This window comes from Dunckerocampus dactyliophorus, chromosome 11, assembly GCF_027744805.1.
Source record: "Dunckerocampus dactyliophorus isolate RoL2022-P2 chromosome 11, RoL_Ddac_1.1, whole genome shotgun sequence".
NCBI classification, from domain to species: domain Eukaryota; kingdom Metazoa; phylum Chordata; class Actinopteri; order Syngnathiformes; family Syngnathidae; genus Dunckerocampus; species Dunckerocampus dactyliophorus.
The window spans coordinates 10,756,641-10,780,039 of record NC_072829.1 but is presented as its reverse complement, the minus strand read 5'-3'; the positions used below and the strand labels follow the sequence as shown (position 1 = coordinate 10,780,039).

The 23,399-nt window shown below is 42.9% G+C and overlaps 2 protein-coding genes across 8 annotated transcripts in view; one reads left to right on the top strand and one right to left on the bottom strand.

Annotated features, from left to right (window-relative positions):
• Positions 1 to 1,262: 1,262 nt before the first annotated feature.
• Positions 1,263 to 10,861, bottom strand: atp1b4 (ATPase Na+/K+ transporting subunit beta 4). Of its 3 annotated transcripts, none has more exons than XM_054792997.1 (9): positions 10,466 to 10,861; positions 10,295 to 10,354; positions 9,659 to 9,875; positions 7,166 to 7,294; positions 6,652 to 6,756; positions 6,194 to 6,393; positions 2,295 to 2,351; positions 1,566 to 1,658; positions 1,263 to 1,493 (listed from the first exon to the last, which is right to left on the bottom strand). In XM_054792997.1, exons 2-9 carry the CDS (start codon positions 10,349 to 10,351, stop codon positions 1,332 to 1,334), a joined length of 1,020 nt encoding a protein of 339 aa, XP_054648972.1. In that variant the 5' UTR covers positions 10,352 to 10,354; positions 10,466 to 10,861; the 3' UTR covers positions 1,263 to 1,331. The 3 variants fall into 3 exon arrangements, with proteins under 3 accessions (XP_054648972.1, XP_054648971.1, XP_054648970.1); XM_054792996.1 differs by having other exon boundaries at positions 10,295 to 10,351; positions 10,466 to 10,856; XM_054792995.1 differs by having other exon boundaries at positions 10,295 to 10,379; positions 10,466 to 10,853.
• The window catches only part of tmem255a (transmembrane protein 255A), a 23,929-nt gene continuing 10,100 nt past the window's right edge, over positions 9,571 to 23,399 (top strand). For 3 of the 5 annotated variants that reach the window (XM_054792993.1, XM_054792991.1, XM_054792990.1), the window contains exons 1-4: positions 13,453 to 13,780; positions 15,848 to 15,990; positions 18,701 to 18,763; positions 21,989 to 22,078. In XM_054792993.1, coding sequence (XP_054648968.1) covers positions 13,723 to 13,780; positions 15,848 to 15,990; positions 18,701 to 18,763; positions 21,989 to 22,078 — 354 coding nt within the window. In that variant the 5' untranslated portion in view covers positions 13,453 to 13,722. Of the gene's footprint in view, positions 9,945 to 10,029; positions 10,173 to 13,452; positions 13,781 to 15,847; positions 15,991 to 18,700; positions 18,764 to 21,988; positions 22,079 to 23,399 lie in introns of those variants that run through there. The other 2 variants (XM_054792994.1, XM_054792992.1) reach the window with 2 other exon arrangements.

Here is a 23,399-nt window from a genome sequence, read left to right as displayed (position 1 = left end):
GTCACTCAGGAGTATAGTCCCACCCCTTAATGACGTGTGATGATAACCATAGAACAGGAAATGGTGTTTATTGTGATGTAGGAAAGCATTACAAATGTCTCTGACCTGCCTGCTCAGTACAGTATGGCTAAAAAACAAAGTGCGTTCATTACGAACGCTCATTGCCAAGTCTTAATGTGAAGAGACTCGCCTCCCCGGCACACACCATCATCCTCCCGCTACATGCTCACCACCAAGCCTGTGGCACATCTTCAAGAGTATACCGTTATCGTTTAGTTTTTTGAATGAAACAGTTAACTTCTTCCGACACTTTTTATGACAGTTAAGAATGTTCATGCATGACTGCGACTCCACTCCCCCAAACGCCACACTTCAATCAGGCCTCATCAAAGGGTATTTTATGTTTTCACTTGTATGTGGCGGCTAGCTTCTTTTTACACTCACGTGACTGTGACGAGTGTTTAGGTCTTGCTCACAACGAAACCTGTCGGTGACAGTTTTAACCCTGGAACAGATGAATTCTATTTCTAAGCATATGTCGGAGGTCATCCGGGTATGCCTTTAATCTACCTTGCATTGTGCACTGGGACAATATTGTTCAAAATGTAGGTTCTGTTGCTTTATTCATTGAGAGGGGTGTCTGGTACTGATGGTGATTATGATTCTAATTATCCTAAATAAGGATTCCAAAAAATGTACGCCCTCCTCCAGCATTTCATTATTTTTTAATGTGGCACACAAAAGTTGACCATACATGTCATTGTGTTTATTACAAGAGCTACAACAGGAATAAATACAACATTGGCGTAAGGTTTAGTAGCACATTTCAAGATGTATTAATTAAAGAACAGGTAGTATTTTAAGCTCTCTCTCTCTCTCTCTCTCTCCCTATATACTTTATATATAAAAGAAGGCATGTTGTGTGGGGGAAAAAGTACGATTTTTCACTTTTTATTATGTAAGTACAGTGCATTCATTGTTTGCATGATATTCCTTCAAATATACATGTTTTAAAAATACATGCACAAAACAATTAGTACACTCACACAAAACCATATTCTAACGTGTGTGTGTGTGTGTATATATATATATATATATATATTTGCACAAAAAAAATTATCTAAAAACCGTTAATTACTGTATTAATTGGATTTGCATAGACAAGGAAACAAAACTCTTCGCTGGATTAAATGTACTAATAATTAACACAAGACATGCGCAACTGAGTGTAATTGTGCTTGTTGTGGTACAGTTAAGGTCTGACGAGAATAAAAAATTACGTATGGTGAAAAAAAAACAAAAACAAAACATAACCAGCCATCCTGCAGGTCCTACGCGCCCACCTCCAAGGAGAAGGTGACGCTGCCAAGGTAGCGGTCGGTGGGTGAGTCGTTGACGATGCCCTTGCCGTTCAGTTTGCACTGTACTTGGATGTGAGTGTCGTACTGCACTCCCGCGAAGCGCACGGCCACCACGGGAGATGAATAGTTCACCTAAGGGAGCCACATGGCACGTACATAAAGGTGATCAGACGTTTACATTTAGCAACAAAAAATGGCGCTTACATGTCGCAGTTTCCCGTAGTAAGGGTAGTACTTCAGGTCAAAAATACTCTTAGGGAAAAACTGTAACTCTCCCAAGGCTTCTGGTGGTCCTTTCTGGAAAAAAAAAAATTCACATAATGTATAGAAAATTTTGCCTCTGTTCTCGTCCACTGTCTCGGTTTCCATACAAGATTGCGCGTAACAAACCAGTCTATCTGCCCCATACTGTATTGTTCTGCAAAGTCAAGTACCCATACAAAGCACCCTACATGTTGCTGACTCACTGTGCATGCTTTTTTTATATTGTGACTGCTAAACAATCTGTCATGGGGCCAAAGAAAGTTGGGAGTGCCAGCACTTTGATAAAGGTGAGAAACACTATTGAATTGAATCTCGCCGGTATGTATGGGAAGTCCGCATCAACAATAAGTTCAATGTATTCATCATTTATAATTATTTCACATTGTTTTCTTACTACTGTAATAGTATTTTTGTTCTGATGTTCCTGCATACCACTAGATTGAGTCTGCGTACCACCAGCAGTACTTGTGCCACAGTTTGACAACCGATTTGTCAAGTGTACTATAATTCAACCATCAAGTATCAAACAAATCCCCAGATACCGTACATGTATCACCCCTAGTGGTTGTGATCAGCATAGGAGCATCGGTGAAATCTGATTGGGCACTTGGTAAGCACAAGGTGATACTTTCACAGGTGGATGGATTAATTGATTGATTGATGGCTGACCTTCACTCCACAAGTCACGTTTATTGGTTTCCCTTGGCCAGGCAGGTATCCAAGAATCTATAAGCAAAAATATGATATTTTAAGTTAAACACTCCAATTGAATGGCACCAAATTGCAATTAAAACAGTTATTTTCTTCATATTGTAGCTGAGTGGAATCTTTGATTTAAAATACTGTGTTTTTTGTGAAGAACGTACTCAAAACCTGCATTTATGTTTTGATGGAACATTATTTTTTTGAGGTTGCTGTTGCAAGGGGGACTCTTTACAGAGACGCGCACAGGAAGAAACGCGTCTGCTGCCATAACGTGGACGTTTGAGCAGGTCAGGGAATGCTGCCGTGTGTGCTCCTGCTAATAGTGACCCTCCTTGCAGTTGTTCCACAGAAGTAAATGCAGATCCTGACTTGTTGTGTTATAAGTTACAAGTTGACGCTACAATTCCAAGTCCGCTACAATATAAAACAGTTTTGAAAAAAACCTTTAAATTGAAGTAGACAAAACAAATGTACTGGTAAAATTGAGCCTATTACATAGCAAATTTCAAGTTTCAACTTTTTGTTCACTACCTAAAATGGGCACACGGTGTCACTGTGTGACATCACTGCCTTGCAACAACAACACGTCTTTTTTTCATGAATCAAACTGAATCAACATCAAACTTGCTTATAAAATGAACAAACATTCAATCATTTGAAGGATTTTGAGAACTATACAAGCATTCAATCAATTGCAGGTGGACTGTTCAGGTTGTCTTAGAAGTAGTTTCGGCTCTCATGCGAGTAGGCTACATCAGTTCATGCTCAAAGACTAGGTGGGACACACACCAATCAGACTAGATAGGACAGCTCTAGTCTGCGAGCTTGGTGCAAGATCCAATCTATTTATCCTGTATAGGGGTAGACCTGGGTCTTTAGTGGTGTCATATGACGATCGTTAAGATACAACAGAGTGGGGCGTCTGCCCGCCAACGCTGGTCGTTTGGGTGGTATCACCTTTGTTAGCATCCCATTGAAATGTAATGATGGTCATGGACGCACCTGAAATGAAGGTGGCTGTGCCTTGTTATTTTTTAGAGGCTAAAAGACTGAGTCTTTTAGGAAGGGATGAAAGGACAACATTGTACAGTGGTGTGAAAAAGTGTTTGTCCCCATCCTGATTTCTTATATTTTTGCATGTTTGTCACACTTAAATGTTTCAGATCATTAAACCAATTTAAATATTAGTCAGTGGCAACACTACTAAACACAAAATGCAGTTTTGAAATGAAATTTTTTATTATTGAGGGGGGGTGGGAATCCAAACCTACATGGCCCTGTGTGAAAAAGTGATTTCCCCCCATTATCACCTAACTTCATTGAGATTAATTGAGCTCTATCAGTCTGGAGGTTATAAAGCCATTTCTAAAGCTTTGGGACTCCAGCGAACCACAGTGAGAGCCATTATCCACAAATGGTGAAAACATGGTCCAGTGGTGAACCTTCCCAGGAGTGGCTGGCCAACCAAAATGAGGTCACAAAAGACCCCACAACAACATCCAATGAACTGCAGGCCTCACTTGCCTCAGTTAAGGTCAGTGTTCATGACTCCACCCTAAGAAAGACAGTGGGAAAAAACGGCGTGCATGACAGAGTTCCAAGACAAAAACCACTGCTGAACAAAAAGAACATGAAGGCTCATCTGAATTTTGCCAGAAAACATCTTGATGACCCCAAGACATTTGGGAATATTCTCTGTGATCTGACAAGACAAAACTTTAACTTTTTGGAAGGTGTGTGTCCAGTGGCGGAGCTACAGGGTGGCTGTGGCCACCCTTGGTCACTCTCTGGCCGCCCCTGTGGCCACCCCCACACCAGGGGGACAAATTTGACAAACACGGCTCTGTGGTGCAGAACATTAGTTCAGCCTAACCGCTGTTTCCGCTTGGACGCATTTCACTGCACCACACAACAGAAGAGAGCTGCCTGTTTTAATGGAGGAGCTGTCAATAAAAGCGCGTCTTGCATGAACTGCAAGCGGTAGGTACGTTTTCCATGATTATTTTGGTCGGTTCCGGTCAAGTTTTCTCACTATGTTGACTTTGGCTTAAATTCTGAAGCGTGATTCAACACATAAATCTGTTAATAATGGAAGCTCTCTGTAGCAGCAAGAGTGGGCATGTACTGTAAACCAAGGAGTCTAGAGTTAAAACATGAGTGCTGATCGGCATCCAATTCTGTTGGATTTGGCCGCCATGATGGGGAGCAGAATCCAGAAACTATGCATTGAAAACATATCCTCAGCTATTAATTGCTCTAATAGACGGCCCAAGAGCAGTGGTGGCGCTACAGGGGGCCACGGCCACCACTCTCCGGCCACCCCACTGGCCATCTAGACAATTCAGGTCGCAACTTATTGCCACCCCTATGTGAGTAATGGTCTCACCTCTCACCGTTACATCTGGCGTCAAGTAACGCCGCATTTAAAAAAAAAGAACATCATACCAACAGTAAAATATGGTGGTGGTAGGGTGATGGTCTGGACTGTTTTGCTGCTTTATGAGCTGGAAGACTTGCTGTGATAAATGGAACCATGAATTCTGCTGTCTACGAAAAAATCCTGAAGGAGAATGTCCGGCCATCTGTTCGTAACCTCAAGCTGAAACAAACTTTGGTTCTGCAGCAGGACAATGATCCAAAACACACCAGCTAGTCCACCTCTGAATGACTGAAGAAAAACAAAATGAAGGCTTTGGAGTGGCCTAGTCAAAGTCCTGACCTGAATCCTATTGAGATGCTGTGGCATGACCTTAAAAAGACGGTGCATGCTGGAAAACCCTCCAATGTGGCTGAATTACAACAATTCTGCAAAGATGAGAGGGCCAAAATTCCTCCACAGCGCTGTAAGAGACTCATTGCAAGTTATCGCAAATGCTTGATTGCAGTTGTTGCTGCTAAGGGTGGCCCAACCATTTATTAGGTTTAGGGGGCAATCACAATTTCACACAGTGCCATGTAGGTTTGGATTTTTTTCCTCACTTAATAATAAAAACTTTCATTTAAAAACTCCATTTTGTGTTCAGTTGTGTTGTCATTGACTAACATTTAAATTAGTTCGATGACCTGAAACATTGAAGTGTGACAAACATGCACAAAATAATAAATCAGGAAGGAGGCAAACAGTTTTTCACACCACTGTATGTGGAAGAAAGGTAGTGTCGTAGACCCCCCTCCCCGTGCAGAGGTGGCTTCTCATCCTTAACGTAGATGGCTTCCCTCACTCCTCTTTCAAACCATCCTTCTTCTCTGTCCAGAATGTGTACATTCTTGTCCTCAAAAGGGTGCTATTCCTCCTTGAGGTGCAGGCAGACCGCAGAGCCCTGACCTGAAGAGTTAGCCCGTCTGTGTTGTTGCATGCACCTGCTCAGTGGTGGGATACAGTAAAAAATGTGATATATGCTACTTTTCTTCAGAATGTAATGCTGACATGACAAAATACAGGCTTTTGTACTGTAATGGCCGTGAGATGAACGAAACATGGTTGAAATGGAAGTCAATGCGGCCATGAAGGTGTCCAGTGGCTCAATTGAAAACAATAATGCAATGATATCAATTTAGTGATATCCAAGACTCTAATGACGTTATATGGTAAATATTAAAATATTGGAGCTTTTAAAGTGTTCAAATTGCTTAAATGATTGAATGCTTGGTACTTTTGAGAAAGTCTGAAGTTCTTTTCGTGATTTATGAAAAATGATGAAAAATATTTATATATATCGCAGTTTTTATATGTCCATTTCGGCCATGAAAATGTCCAGATGGTGCAAAATGCATTATTCCCGTATAAGTGAATATTTACAAGAAATGTTTGCATAGCACATGCTAGCACAAAATCATAACCGTCCCTGAAGACCTCATCTTACCCGGTTCATTCGCAGGAGGACACAAGGCCTCCCCTGCGAGTAGCCATAGTGGGGGTCCTGCAGGCCCGAACAGTCCCCCAGCCAGGACCTCTTGAACTGGCACGCTTTTCTCTCGGCGTCCTCCTCCAGGTCTTCCTGCATGAAGTACCTGTTGTGCGTGCAACGGATGTTCTTCCTCTCCTGCGCGCCGTCGTTGTACGCTGGGGGGAAAAAAAGTGTTAGGCCGACAGGGTGAGGGGGGCATAAATAAACCTTTCCTTTGCCCTGCCAAGTCAGCTTGAATGCATGAATAAAAGGGGAGGTGGAAAGAAAACCCCTGCATACAAAGAGGCTTCCCTTCCCAGCATGCAGTGCAGGAACCAAAGAGAATACAGGACAAAGGTACCAAGGAGGATTAGCTAACGGCGAGCCCGGTTCGTTTTAACTCCTCCGAGGCCTTTTGAGCACCTCACACTCACGTCTTAGATATTCATCCATGGATCGGGCGTACTTCTTCCACGATTTGCGGTCGGAGGCGTTGAAGGCAATATCGTGGCCTTCCAGGTGTGGCGCCATGGTCATACCTGCCAGTGGAGACCCACAGACAGTCAACTGTGACGAGACACGAGTGGACGTAGACAAGCCTCGCACACACTACTGGTGTACAGTTAGACGAAAATACGTTTGAACTGCCATCATGCATATTGCACAAGACCTCAACCGAAACCTAGCTTTTTACTTGGCTTTTTGGGACACTTGTTCCAAAATAAATGAGCATAAGAGAAGTTAAGAGAAGCACAACGTGAAAAGAATGCACAGGAAGTGATGTGAAGTACTCACGTTCAAAGCCTCCAGCACCAACATACAATATTACTATTACTTTTTTTTTTACACTTTAATTAGGAACGTTAAGTATTTACATAACAATTTTGCTATGGAACAAAAATTGAGCCGGTGTCCGTGTTCAGCTTTACGGTCGTGAGGTTCTGTTACCTGGTGGCATCACTCTGTCGTTGTAGGTGGGATGGTAGGGACTGATGGACCACATGAGGCAAAACAAACAGCCGCCAAACATGGCCGCCAGGAAAATGTAAAGTGCAGCGTAGAAGAGAAGAATGAGGCCTGGAAGAAAATAGCAGTGGTAGTTTATTTTAAACAACACCAATCACTGTTTTTTTTGTAACAAATGGTAAGAATTGGAATAAAATCTTAGCTAGCTAGTAAACACGGCAACAAACATCAGCAGAATCAGAATTTGGGCTCATTCATAATCTACCTGTTAAAGCAATAAAAAAAAGTGGCACAAGCCACGCCTACTAGTCAAAAGAGGCAGTTTCCTCTGTATTAAATATCAAATATGCTACTGTATAGATAATCTTGGAGGGAAGGGGAAAAACTGCACCACCTTCTGGTTCTGATGGGGCACTGCACCTCATTCCTCTCATGCGTATTCTTGCATTTAAGCACTGAATTCAATGAGACCACTTGTGCACAGCTGGATCAAGGCCTTCTAGGTTAGAATGTATTTTATTTGAACATTTTAGTGGGTTGAAATTAATTTTTTATGGTCATTTGCGGGGTCCTTGAGCCTGCATGGGGGACCCTGTACAATATGTGTATTAATACTGATTAATGATTCATTTTGTGTATTGATGGATTACCCTAAATTCCGGTGTATAAGGCACACCCGCTACATTCAGAGGAAAAAAAAGTCCTTTGTACGTATATAAGCCGCACATGTCCACATCATAAAATGGCATATTGTGGCACGCAGAGTCTGTGAAAACCAGGCAGCTCTTGATTTGACAGGAGCCAATCATGAGCTATGAAAAAACTCACAATGAGCTTGTCAACCCATTGGAGATTGCAGGATGCCATTACTCAATATCTGACTCACGTTGTCATCTTACAAACTACACTAAACTCATCACACAGCATCTTAACACTCAAAAGGTATACCTAATAAATATACAAACATGTACCAATATGAGTTTACATTGAAAAAATAATGCATTATAGCATTTCATCTGAGTGAAGCATTTATTTGGAGGACAATCAGCACAGAAGATGGATGGATGGATGAATGGATGGCGCTGCAGTGCTATCTCTGTCCACCAGAGGTAGCAAGAGGAGCCCAGAGGGAGGCTGACGTCATTGCAGCTCCCCGGTAGGCACCAATGAATGCGTTGCTCAGACGTTATAAGAGTTGGCTTTTTTTTCCTTTTTAAACTCGCATTGGTACATGTTTGTATATTTATTAGGTATACCTTTTGAGTGTTAAGTTGCTGTGTGATGAGTTTAGTGTGCTTTGAAAGATGACACTGTTATATATAACAGTCATTATATACCTGCGATTTCCAATGGGTTGACATTATTGTAAGTGCACTGATACGTAGATCGTGATTGGCTCCTGCCAAAGAAAGAGCTCCCGTTCCCTCACTGACTTGCGAGCGGCACAGTATTTAACCAATCAGTAGTAGTTCTGAAGTAACGGAGATGTCACAAGATTAGAAATTAGCCATAAATTAGCCGCACCGCTGTGTAAGATGCAGGGTTCAAAGTTGAAGAAAAAAGTAATGGTTCATACACCGGAAACTACGGTACTTTCAGATCACTTTAGTTCTCGTTCATATGCAATTTTTTAAATCGATTTTGAGGGAAAATGTCAATTTCTTGTTTTAAATGACACATTTTGCTGTGTGGGCATTTTCCACAGGTCGTAAGATAGCTGCAGCCACGTCTGGTGTCCCCCCCGGGGTTCCACAAAGGCCTTTCTGTTTGAGCCCAGTGAGAATTCTTCCAGCTGTCTTTTCACTCAGGAACACATTGAACCTCCGGTTGACGTCGTAGTGAAGGTCCTTGCAGCCATGGGGGCCCGGGCCAGCTCCAAGGAGCAACCAATCAGCCTGCTCTGGTATTGTCCCCCCCTACTCTTGCTCACTCACTCACAGGGCTTTGGGGGGGGGGTGTTATTTCGAGAATACATGGGCCCCATTTCTCCTCAAGGGTGCACTGGCATGGCAGCATGGAAGGGATGCGACATTCTTGGATGTTAACTTGTAGAGTTTCTTGACATTTTAGGTAAAACACAGTTGCACATGTGCCAAATTCCCTGCAGCAACGTTTCAAATTGGACTTAATAAGGAGATGCGTACATGTTGTCCATGCCTGCACTGAGTGGGGACGTGCGTGCATGATGAGTTCAGTGTTGGGGGTGGCCGCGGCCTGGGAACAAGGATGTGGAGGGCATGCTAAGACGGAGATGGAATGTGATTTCTGGCTAACGCGAGGCTGGAGGAGCGTACTCCCGCTGGGGCCCCCTGTCCCCAGGCAGCCTGTTTTTGTCGGGAATTGTCGGTGCACCTATGTAAACACTGACCACACACACACTCGCAGCACTAAATACATGTATTCCCAAGTGCGGAGACATTTAAAAGACAGCTGTTTTTAACCCAAAATTCAAAAATGCAACACCGGTCAACTCACTCCAGCTCTTTCCCGAGCGGCCCATGAACTCCTTGGTCTCGGCATTCCACAGGTACGTTTTCAAGTCGCTGATCTTCTGGTGCAGCGTCCTTCTGGGTAAGGGCCTGCGCTTCCAGCGCTCAAAGTTGAGGTCTTCCTGCTCCAGAGGCTGATGCTCGGCCAGCTCCTCCTGCTCCTCCTCCAGCTCCTGCCCATGTTTGAGGATCACCTTTGGAGGCTGGCGGAGAGAAGAGGGAAGAAGACGCTCAACGCACATTGTCCTCAAGAAAAAAAGGAATTCAGGAAAGTATGAGCGACATATGAAGACGACCTGACACTTCACTGCATGCTAATGATGTGGTGCTATCCTCTCTGTCCCTTGTTTCACACAGATCATAAAAAACCCTCTGGTGACCTTTGCAGCCCTCATTGGGAGAGATGACCTCCCCTTGAAGCAGAACCTCCTGCTTCTTCTGTCCAGATGTTTGGACTCTTAGCCAGGACACACGCACCCCAGAGGGGACGCAATGTGCAAGTAAGTGTCCCCTAATAGTCACAACCTTTTAGCAGTGAACGCAAACAGGCTTTTTAAATAATTGCCGTGCAATGAAATTACAACAACTTTTTGCATGCATTTTATGGACTTTTTGCACTTACTGGACTTTTCGGGAGCGGGATCTCCTCAGCTCCTCCCTCTGTGGAACTGGGCTCCATCTTCTTACCAGGGAGAAAAGGTCAACTTCTACATCATCATCAAATGTGAACATTTTCAGAAAAGATTGCACCAAAACCAGTGATAGAATCGTAAAACAAAAAAAAGTGCCGTACCTGAAGTTGTTTTTTCAGTGGAATAGCAGGTTAACGTGTGGGGGAAAAAAACTTAATAAGGAATATAAAAAATGCTGTTCGTCAAAAGTTTTGGGGGGATTTCATTAGAAAGTTTTAGTGCTGCGGAGAGCCTCCTTCAGCTAAACGCCCAACATAGTGAATGAACTCAGGACAGAGAAACATGGGGGGTGGGATACTTCCTAAGTCTTTTTTTTTTGGAGGGTTCAGTCCACATTTTGGCAACGGTTTGGAACCCGGCGCTGCATTCTGCACACGCACACCATCACTCATTGTGTGCTATAGCGATGCCTGAATGCAATATTTATAGCTCATTGCAGCACAAAGACACCGCCAGTCATTGTCCTCCCGTCTAACTGATGCACCTGTGCAAAGACCGCTGCCCCAAAAATGTTTAGCTTTTTTTTTCTTCTTATTCTCTTTTCAGCACAATTAATGACACCACGGCACGTATTGTCGCATGCTTTCCTCTTGCAGAGCCTTGTTGCAAAGTGTTCAACATAAGTTCAAGGAGTCCTTCCACACACACACACACACGCGCGCGCAAACACACACACCCCCTCACTACCATCTGCACTCCAGTCACGTTGCGCTAACCGTGTTAGCCCGGGTGCAAGTGTGAGAGGAGGACTTGTAAGGGTGCCTTTTTGTTAGACCGTTTTACATGAAAAGAGACATTGCGTCATGGAAAAAAAAAGAGATTTGGGATATTTGGAAGGTGCATGCGCGCGTACTTCTTTGTGTGGATGTTCTCAGCATGGTGCACTTTTGCTAAAAGGGGCCACCGGTGGAGCTTTTGCATTTAAAAAGTGACTTCAATGCATCTGTCTTTATAGCACATGTTATGTTTGGTGCTTAAAGTTAGGCAGCTGATGAAGTTGAGGCCCTCCAGTACACAAATTGCACACACGACTCTTATCTTGGAGTTTCTAGCGTGTAGTTTGACACCAGACTTGATGTGTGGTGTATTAACACCTTCATAAAGTGTTTTACTTAAGGCTACACAACCTTTCGAAAAATAATTGCTTCGGGTGACGTATTTGTCAATCGTGGTACTTGTTCATTTGCATTATATAAATAAAGTTGTTTTCAGTGGACCGCGGTTACGTATGTCTGACAGCAGATGGCGGCACACGCCACGATTAAAAGTCACATTATTTTTTAAAACCGCTTCATGAACAAATTGTCCATTATGTCCGGAAAACAGCAGCACACTCCTGGAATATAGAGGATCTATATTAAAAAATATAGAGGTTCTATATTACAGCATAGGGCAGCATACTAAAACCATCAAACAATGCCGGGGGGCCAATTTAATACAGGGTGTCCCAAAAAAAAAACGTAAACACACTTTAAATAATTGTAAATGTCCATCCATCCATTTTCTATACCACTTCTACTCTTTGAGGGTCACGGGGGCATGCTGGAGCCTCTCCCAGCTGACTTGGGGTGACAGGCGGGGTACACCCTGGACTGGTCACCAGCCAATCACAGGGCACATATAGACAAACAAATGTGTTAATTTTAATTCGTTCAAGTTTGAAAATGTAATAAATTTCGTCATCGTCTGTTCTGATGTCCGTTCTAGTCCAGACACCGCTGACAACGGGAAACAATGGACTCGCACGCATCACAAAACAATTCCCTTAGTATTTCAGCGACCTCTACTCTGAGGCTATTATCGACCTCATAGCGTAGACTTTCTCTTTTAGGTATCCCCGTAAAAGAAAGAAAATGTCTAGTGGTGAACGCAGAGGGTATTCAACAAAACCCCTCCGTCCAATCCATCTTGGCAAGATCACGATGGCACTGTGGGGGTGCTCCATCTTGCTGAAAATATAACATCTTCAAAGGCTTTGCTAATACTTGACAGGACAGCCCATTGCAGAAAGTGTATACATGTTTGGAGACACCCTGTATTTGTAATGTTAACATGCTAAAAACCAATCCAATGTAGCTCCAGCCTACATCTCAGCCTTGTGTTATAGGTTACAGAGTGTTAACATTTCAACTTTTTTCCTCATTAAATGTCCACTTTTTGGGGCATTTTAAAATGTTTTTGCCGTTTTCTTGTTCAAGTGTATTTTTAGAATGTGCCACAGGTGTTACGGGTTTGTAGTTTGTAGACCCCAGAGCAGATACAAACTGTGTGGTGTCAAAAAAGTATTTTAATTACAACAAAAGGAGAAAAAGCCAAGCACAACAAAAGACGCCGGGGACAAAAGGTCACTGGGAAGCTAACAAAGTACAAACAAATAGACAAATTGCAAATAAGGAGAAACACTAAAAAGGCTCAAGAACTTACAGGTAATAGTTGGCAGCGAGAAAAAATGGCAAAAAGAGAGTCCCTAGCAAAAGAGTAATGAAGGGAAGGCACATGCATGGTGCTGGTGAAGGTTCACAACAATGTGGCTGGCGAGACAGCATGGCTTAAGAAGGCCTTGATTACAAATTGGGTGTAGCTGAGCAAACAAGATGAGCAGGACAGAGGGTACCGCTGCACAGCTGCAACAGGACAGCAGAGGGCAGTAGACCAAACAGAATGCAAATCATGACAACTGGCCCAAAAAAAATAAAAAGCTGTGGCGGCAAATGGCCCCAACCCACACTTTGAAACTACTTATATAGAGGCTCTTTGACTTAAGTGAAAGTATATGCACCTGGTTTAGGTACATATTATTTGGTTTAAAATATGTTTTACTGCTATTCAATGATTCTAGTGTACGTTTGAAGCTCAATGGTTGATGTTAAAGACCAAAGGTTACTGCTTATTTCATTAGCTTCAGTTAAGCTTAAAATTACAAAATGGTACCTGGTTCAATATGGCCAATTTTAGCGGATGTTGCCTTTTCACACAATGTTGAAGTACCTTCCACGTAATATTTAAAAGTAATGAATACTTTAAGTATAGTGTAAGTATGTGTGTGTTTTTTTTTTTACCATGCGTATGACATGCGCACATAGAGCCCAATAGCCGCCACCCCACCACCACTGCCCAGACACCGACACGCGGCGAGGACAGAGACCGACGAACGTGTGAGCAGACGCGGGCATGTGAGTGACGCCGCCTCGGCGAAAGTCGGAGCGGAGGGGAGGGCGCTGCGGCGGTCGATCAGACGCTTCATCTCATTCAATGACTACGGACGGCCAGCTCGAAGGTTTACTACGAATACGTCGTCACGCTGTCGATTTAATTTGCAAGCGGTGGGATCCATCCATCCATCCTCCATAGCCGAGCCATGCCTCCCGCACCGAGCCTCCAGTCCAGCGGGCTGACTCTCTCTGAGACCAGCATCGGTAGGTGTGTGTGTGTGTCAGTGCAAGGTCACCGGTGTATCTGAATAATGCCTCTTCGTGTACTTCACTCGTCTACCTCAATGTGGCCGCAGGACATCAGCTAAAACAGAAAGGCATGAAAAATATATACGTTACATCACATATTTTTCAGCTCCATCCAGGCCGCAGCGCGTCACTGCAGGTGCAGCTTCTTTGTATTTTGGATGCTCCAATAACACGGGCTAAATACTTCCAACAACAAAAATGGTGCATGACAGGACCTGTAGGGGTTTGTTTGCACACAAAATCGTTAAGTTTTGTTCAGGTGGCAGTGGAAGTTGCTTAAATTTGGGAGGAAAAGTCGTTCTTGTGGCAAGTATCATGCATAGTAACTGTTTTGCATATAGTAATTATTTATAATAAACAGTTGTCATTTAAGCTCTACATGCCAAACGTACACGGGTTTCCAACTTTCATGATTATACTTGAACCATGGTTGTTTATTTCAAACATGCATAACGGTGTTGCATTAAAGTCCATCGTGTTTACACTTGCACAGTAAAAGGAGTAGGAAGAAGCATAGCTTACTGAGACAGTGTTCACACTTGTGGTTCAGTTCGGTACTACAGTTCGGTTCGCATAGAGTTTGTATTATTGTCTTGGAACGCAACATGTTGCATCACCTAACTGAAATATTCCAAACCAAAATGCTGTCTTCTGGGTTATTTTTATATTAGCTTAGATTTCACAAACAGCTTCTAAAATGTACTTGTAAAGAGCGCCCTTTTCACACGCGGAGAGACAGCTCTTCCAACGCATTTTCTTGTACATATTTGTCATTTGTGAGGTGACCAGCTACCTATTAGAGACCCCTGCTGGACCCTAAGTGCCTGCTCAAATGCATTCCCACTAATGGACAGCAGGGGGAAACTCCCCCACTTTTCCGTTTTAAAAGAAGCCAGACTTCCCTGTAAGTAAGACGTCGATGACATAATGAAATTTCTTCTAATGGGATTTGCTATCAGGGCTAAATGCCCTGTGGTTGGTAATTGTGGCTCTGGAGATTAATGTTGTCAGCAGACGAGAGATGATTTTTGACTCGATGTGCGTCTGTGGACTTTTTCTTCAATGGTGTGGTCAAAACAGTGAAGGATTCAAGCGATAAAAGTCGACTTGCCAGTTGAGATAATGATTATAAGCCATGTTTGGAAACGGTTGCCCTAACTGAGAACTCACATAGTTAATGACAAAGAGAGCATTAGGCCACGTTGCTGTCCCACTATGTGAAAATGTGTCATATTTTCCTCATATTAAGTTGTGTTTTGCTGTGACCGATCCTACCTAGTGTCAGTTGTTATGGTCGTGTTGTAGTACTACACACTCTGACCTATCAAAACATGTCTCTTACCCATTTCAAATGTGTGTGGCACAGATATACACTATGTCGATCACTCCTATCTTGTCCAACAGGTTACTGATAATGGTCACAGTTTTATTTGTTTCCTTTACCTTGCACACTTCAACATGTCCGAAAAGGAGTAGAACGAAGCAGATGTTATTTAATCCTACCCCATTTCCATGTTGCAGACATTACTGATTTGTTTGTTCACTTCCTGCGTTTCAACATTGCCATTTGGGCATCTCTGCGTGGGGTTTGCATGCTCCCCCCATGCCTACTTCGCCAAATGACTGCTAATACTTTGAAATTGCGCCAAAACAAATCGGTAAAGGCAAAGCCACAGCACCTACAGTGCATACGGTATAATTGCTATGCCAGTTTCCAGTTTCAATTGAAGCATGAATGTATTTTTCTATGTCGGCCTTATTGATTTTGAATGGAATCTGAGTCAAGATGTCAGCTGAGGTCCAATTTCAACTCTCTTCCTGTTTCACCTCGATGTCAAACTTTCAGGGGCAGTTGTTCTGTATCACAGTGACGTTTTAAAAGATGCGTGCAGCAAGGGTCAAAGACGAGCCAAGGAGGATAAATGCTTTTAACCCATCTCCAAACATTGTAAATCAAAGTCAGGGCCGTTTTATTGCCCCGCGTTACGACTCCTGTGTGTGAAAATACCCGTCTGCTCCCAGGTTCCTTTAAGAGGAGGAAGAGGAAATCCATCATCGTCACGGTGATGCTGCTGATTGTGTCCGCGCTCATACTCATCTTCGGCCTGGCGGCGACGACCAGGACGCAGAACATCACAGTCGGCGGCTACTACCCGGGACTCATTGTGAGTGCAAGTGCCTGACACACAAGCCACTGCAACTTCTCACAATAACATGTGAAGTAAGCAAGCTCGACTCCCAATTACTGAAGGTCTCAGTGGGGGGGGGATTTTTTCCTCACATTCATTATTCAGCATCAGCCACCAGTCATTAAGCGCTGAGTGAGGTGAAGAGTCTTTCCCATAAATGCCTTTTCTCCACTGTATTCGCCTTTTAGCCATCTGCAGCATGTATTATGTGAATATTGTTTCCTGTATGAATTCAGCTAACGTTACTCCCTACTTCCCCTAAAATGAGGGTATTGTATCATATTTTTTAAAAAAACTTTTTGCTACAAAGAGCCGCAATGTTAGCGGGTTGTAGCCTTTTTCCACTAAGGGGCGCATGCAAAAATAATGGAAGGGTTTACATTTGGATTCATTCAAGTTTCAGGATTAGGGTCTACATGGCCTTTTGAGGGATTGAACATCCTCAAAAAATGATAAACTTAAACAAAATATTTCGAGCATGCGTATCCTAGTAAAAATGGACATATTTGAGGGTTCTCGGTAGGGGTGCAACGATTCACTACTACATCGATGCATCGATTTATACTTCTATGATTCAGCTACATCGATCTGTGTTCAGCAAGTTTCCATTCCTGGCGACGTATATCGATCTAACATCATCTAAAAGGTAATCAATCGGCTGAATCGATACTCAGAAATAAAGCATTGGATTTAAGCACGGCAGGCTTTATATGGATATGGGGGTTCTTTTTAGCACTTTTAATGATAAAGACGTTAAACGTTACTCGAAAGCCTGCCCGTCTGCGACGTCCTCGTTTTGCGGGTATGTGGTGGTCACGGGAGTTGTGGTGGACCAGTTGATTTGCATCTTCTTCTTTTGGTCACTTCATTCAGTATTCATATTTAACTCGTCTCTCCTGGCTTGAAACTCCTTTTAAGTGACTTTTATGGGGACAATCTGCAAAGTAAGGACATTTTGTACACCTCTAGACCGTAGTTTACGGTCCAGTAGCGCTGACGCTCGGTGACGTCATCATCCAGCACGGCGTGTCCAGGTGAATGCACATACAGTCATTACGTGCATTCTTAGCTGCGTCTTTTTAGGTTTTTTTTTATATCTTTAGAACGCACAGGAAAGAGAAAGACATATATGTTCATGTTTCACATAAGGATTATGGATGAAGGGGAAAAAAATCCCAAAAAGTGCAGTTTTCCTTTAAGTTTAGAATAAGTAAATTGGAGAGGCTAACTCGTTATCTCGGTAGCTTGCTGTGCTAGCGGCGGCCGCCTGTTATGTCCCTGCAGAGATCCCGTAGCCTGTGCAATGTCATGTAGGCAAAGAATAATAGGAGTCTAAAAGTGAGGGTTGTTATTTCACGTCTGCAGGGCTCTAATAATGTTAAAATCCGTACAGTCAAACTTGTCTATAGCGGCCACTAGAGGGAGTCTGCAAAAGTGGCTGCTATAGACAGGTGGCCTCTATAGACAGGTTGGCATCCAGTTTGAATGTTGACCAGTAGAGGAAAAAAAAAGAAAAAAAAGGGGAAAATAATAATAATAATAATAATGTTAACCAGTAGAGGGCACTGCGGACTGCGGATAAAAGTTGAACAGCACTACTAGGCTTGTTATTATCATGGTTCATGGTTTTAATCCTGAACATGCATGAGTCAAACAGTAGCACATCACATAGTACAATTCACAATTTTGCATGTCCAAAAAGGAGTAGGAAGAAGCAAAGCTTATTTAATCCTACCCCTCATCAGTTTCACATCAGTTGCAATACATTTATTCACCTCTTGTTCTTCCAAGTGTACTTTGTAGGTCTACATGACAATGTAGTGCAATCATAGCCAAGGTTTTTACTTACTAAAAGGAAGCTACAGGCTTAATAATAACTGATAACTGATAAAATACTTCAGTTAAGTACAACCGAACTCAGTTTTGCTCCCGCTGCCGCATGCATGCTAGCGTATGTTTTTTTTTATTGTAGCGTCGCTGGGAGCACGTCCTGTTCCTAGCCTAATTTGCGGTAATGTTTTGGTGCAAATGCTCTTAAAGTTACATGTTTGACCAGGAAATAGCAAGCTCAAAAGAAGACGGCTTTTTTATGTGGAACAACTGACAGTTTGTGTGGATCTTGTGAATGATTGTGACTGAGCTAGGACTCAGTAATTAAAGTCTACACACGACGGCTTCATTGATTGAAAAACTTTTTCGTGCATGAAGCTTCTACTTGAGTTGGTAATTTGGCCGCTATATGCAGTCAGATATTGACCAAGGGAGACAAAATGGGTGGCCGCGTTAGACAGGTGACTGCTATACACAGGGTCTATAACATGTAAATTTGCTGGGGGGGATTTTTCAGTGGCTGCTATAGGCAGGTGGCTCTTCTATAAAGGTGGCCGCTAAGACAGGTTTGACTGTATTTAGAAGGTCATAAACAGGTTTTCTATGCTCTAACTACGAATGTTTATTAATATTGAATCCTACTTTGCAGAAATTCAGTTATCCCGATCGAGTCGTACCAAATCCTCACTAGTGTCTGATCTTTTTTTAATAATCTCTCATAAATGTCATGTATATAATGATCATGTTGTAAACAGGCTTCCACAGAGCTTGACAGAAGCACTTAGCTACTTGATTTATCGTTATGACACTTTAACCCAATCCCTGTAACAGCCTTTTATTTGCTCTTGGCTTTCAGCTGGGCTTTGGCTCCTTCCTGGGAATCATCGGCTCTCATTTGATAGAGAACAAGAGGCAGATGGTAGGTTTTGTGCTCGGTGTCACCTTGTCTTATGTCATTAAAGCTACAGTATGTGCAAGTCACAGTTACAGTGCTTGATGATGACACCGCACCCAGCACAGCCAAGCCTGGCAGCGTCCGCAGGGGTTTGAGCCGTGTGCCAGAGCTAAAAGTGAGATGCATCCCGGAATAGAAGTTGGGGTGTAAGAGGAGCAGGCCAGATGTCCACGCTGGCATGCAACGGCAAGGCTGTCAGAATGACTTTGGACCGTGACACCTTTTTCAACAACGCAGCAGAGTTTGGACGCGTGCTGTGGCAGCGTACGCCGACTTGTTTATACACTAAGAGTCTAGTTACATTGAAAACTAGTTCATGATATTTATTTTATTGCCTCTGTAGTAGCTGGCGCCGTGGTCGTAAACATACATTGGATGCCGTTGAGCTAGTTTCCATGTTTGCCAAGCTGGAATTAATAGACAGTAGATACACATGCAGTAAACGTGCTATTTATCACCCGGGGCGTTTATTTACTGAGACTGCAGGCAGTGATTGGAGAGCTATTTCATATATTGGAAATATCATTATGTAGTGTATAACCAGCAATGCACCGATGCACATTTTTTCACTTCTTATCCAATCCAGATACTTTAATTTGGACATCTGCTGATACCGATTGATGCTCTGTATACTTTTATATGCACCCGCGCCAAAAGAATATCAGCAAATGTAGCTAAAAGAATATCAGCGAACGTGGCTGTCTTCACACATGCAGCACCGCACACACACACACACACACAAGTGCGCGTACTGACGCAGTCACAGCTTAACAGACAGTCGGACAACACAGAACTCTTAACATGGTGCATAACCTTGGGGTGTCTATGTTATCAGTATTGTTGATTTTATATGAGGCTGTAATAAACGCTTCTCTCTGAGAGAGTTGAGAGTTTGTGATGTCCAGCTGTTTTGTGTGGCCATGAACGTGTTAGGCGCAGGACTTTGTGCGTGTGAGTGCCGTGTGTGTACGCGAGCGCGTGCTGTGAGGGAGGAGGACGGCTGCAGTGCGCGTGTGGACACAGCTGATACACTTTTGGCTGCATTTGCTGATATTCTTCTAGCTGTGTTTGCTGACAACATTAAAGGACAGGCGTGACTCATGGATCAGAAATCTAAGCAGGTGGTATCGGATATTTCTGACACATGAATTACGCTGGTATCAGAACCCCCCCACTGCATCGGATCGGCCCTATCCCTATATGAAAGAACCTAACCATTAAACTTTAATAATTATTTGGACTGCTTGAGAAAGTGGAAAGGAAAACGTAGCTCTCTTTGACGACATGGTCGTTTGGTAGCAAATACTGTATATTGTACAACACAGCAGCAACAGAACCAATGTTATAAATAGCAGTAAGGAGGAAACTGCTTAAGCAGCAATAATAACTCTGATGAGTTCATGGTAAACAGTACAGCAAGTGTAACTAAAATCTTAGCGCATGCAGAGGTAGATAAAGCTGCTGTATGGTGACCAGTCATGATACACTCCTCATCAAAATTTTAAGACAAGTTGAAAAATTGCAAGAATTTACCTTTTGCACTGTTGGAGCTAATGGAGGTTGTAAATAGAGCTTCAACAAGCAAAAAATAAGAAATGGCAGTGAGACAACAAAAATTTTGAGAAAGCAATTTATTGCAAAAAACAAGCTGAAATGGGTTGTTCATCAGTTGACCAAAAGCTTAAGACCATCGCTAAATAAATGAACCCCCCCTAAAATAGAAAAAAGGATTTAGTAATGAGTAGCTGCACCATTCTTGTTAATTACCTCAAGAAATGGCTTATAAATACCTTGTCTCCAGGAGGCTAGTGGGAATGTTGCTCCAGGTGGTGAAGATGGCTTCACGGAGGGCATCCACTGTCTGGGGCTGATGACCATTTTTGTAAACTTGCCTTGCCATCCATCCCCAAATGTTGTCAACTGGAATTTGATCAAGGGAAGAGTGAGGTAATTCCTCTGGAAGAAGTCCTTTGTCAGGCAGACATTGTGAACTGCGACATTGTCCTGTTGAAAAAGCCAGTCTTTACCACTCAGACGAGGGCCTTCAGTCAGTTGCCCCCTGCAACATATCTACATAGCCAGCTGCAATTTGACGCCCCTGCACAACTTGAAGTTCCATTGTTCCATTGAAGGAAAAAGCACCCCTAGCTCATGATGGTGCCCCTTCCACATCTCAGGTGGGATCTCCTTGTCATGCCAGTCCAGTAACGTTGGAAGTTATCAGGACCATCAAGGTTACATTTTTTCTGAGAATAAAGCTTTCTTCCACTTTTCAATGTCCCAGGTTTGGAGCTCTTGTGTAAATTCCAAACAGACAATTTTGTGGCATTGAAGGAGGCGATGCCTTTGAAGTCGTTTTTATTCTTAAAACACTTCTCTTTCGCAGATGGCGTCCTATGGTTGTGGGACTGCACTCGGCACCAGTAACAGCCTTCATTTGGACCGAGGATCGTCCTGTGTGTTAACGGACAGCCAATTGGACCCTCCGGTTCAGGGCTAGTGACATTTTTTTGGGTGTTTGTTCCATAACCCTCAGGGTCTTTTAAGACGTTTCAAATGAATGTCTTACTGCGTCCAACCTCAGCAGCAATGGCACACTGCGAGAGGCCTTGCTTATGCAGCTCAAAAATCCCACCGCGTTCAAAAAGACAAAGCTTTTTTGTCTTTGTGTGTGAAAACCTGACAGAATCCACATTTTTGCCAAGATTTTGGCTTTTAAATGCAGTGGACTTAAACTATTGAACAACCTATTTCACTTTAATGCTTGTTTGTGATACATTTCTTACTCCAAAATGTTGTTCTGTCACTCCCATTTGTACTTTTTACATTTTGATGCTCTACTTTGGACGTCTTTAAAATCCAACAGTGCAAAATATAAATTATAAATTCTTTCCATTTCAGGAGTGTACTTAAAATTCAGCTACTGCCGTCTTGTGGAGTCAAAGAAAAAAACATCAGGAGGTTGCCTACAGCCACGGATTTGAATGCCAATGTTTTTTGAGCCAGCGCTAATAGGAGACCCTGGCGGTTATTTGCTGTTATAGACCACGTATGCGCCAACAACAGGTCCATGCTCCATGCCGTGCGGGTTAAATCAATGCAAATGAAAGCAATCCGTTAAAAGTGCGTGTCCACGTTGGACAAGCAATAAAGCCGATGCTCTGCTGTGCTTTGTGTGTCTCTTCCCAGCTTGTGGCTTCCATTGTCTTCATCAGCTTTGGAGTGGTGGCTGCATTCTGCTGTGCTATTGTAGATGGAGTTTTTGCTGCCAGGCACATTGTAAGTACAACTAAAGCTTTGCAGCGCATAACCAAGCCTATATATGATAGATACAGTATGAATGAGATGTATGCTTAAATGCCAGTCCCATTAAAGCTTGTGTGAATTAAACTAAACAGAGATATTCTGTGGCAGCAGGAGCAATTCATAGCAAACATTAGGTAACCACTAATGCACTTTTAAAAACAATAATGCAAAATAAGATGGTTGGAAAGTAAGCTTCTTGGTATTACTTCCGAAAGTGATTTATTAATTAGATACAATAATGCCCGAAGTCAGCTGGGATAAGCTCCAGCATGCCCCCGCGACCCTAATTAGGAGAAGCGGCGTAGAAAAAGGATGGATGGATGATAGAAAAACAATATAAGGCTTTTGAGTGAAAAAGAAAAGAGGAGAAGCAGGACCAAAACAATGTTCTTTTAGTAAATAATGGAAATACAGGCTTTATTGTAAAACCATGATTGAATGTACAGTACAAGCAGGGTGTACGTAACATTTTAACATTCTTAACAACTGTAATGGAAGTATGAAGAAAAGTTCATCATTGATAATGTTAAGATGTAAAAACCATAACTTTAATGACCAGGATTCAAAGGATTTGCCTCATGCGCTAGAAGAAAAGAAGTCTACTTTTGTGCGCCTCTATAGACAATTGACCTACCAAAAAGGCAAAATTCAACATTCTTAAGGAATTCATGTCATGATCTGTCAGGCACAAGTTGAGGCTGTCGAGTGCGTGACCCCCAATATGCAGAGACGAGGCGGTGGCTTGCAAACAAAAAACCTTTAATGTCGCACAATAGGAAGGAACAAAAAGCGACAGTGAACAGGGTACAGGTAGTCCAGGTAAATAACTTTAGGTGATGGCACCGATACGGAGACGAGGAACAAGGGTAGCAAAGGCAATGAACCAGCGCCGCACGTACGACGGCGCCGGCCTTTTTAACAGCCACTAGCTGCTGTGCAGGCGTGACGCGGCTGCCACTTCCTCCCCGGAGAAGGTGCAGCACGCCAAAATAAGGGCGCAGGACAGTAGCCGCTCGCTCCTGTCAGGCATGACAATTCAGGTTCAATAGGTTGCGCTTGTTTAGTGAACAATGTACCTCCAAGCATATGATGAGTTCATAGTGCATCGTTTTCTGCTGCACAATAAAGTCGATTCACATACAATATACAGTAATCCCTCCTTTATCACTGTTCATTGGTTGCAGACCCGACCGTGACAAGTAAATAAGATTCCTTATTTATAAATAACATATTTTCTTAGTTACAGCACAGAAAGTTTGTTTACGACCTTCTAAATCCATTTTTTAACATTATT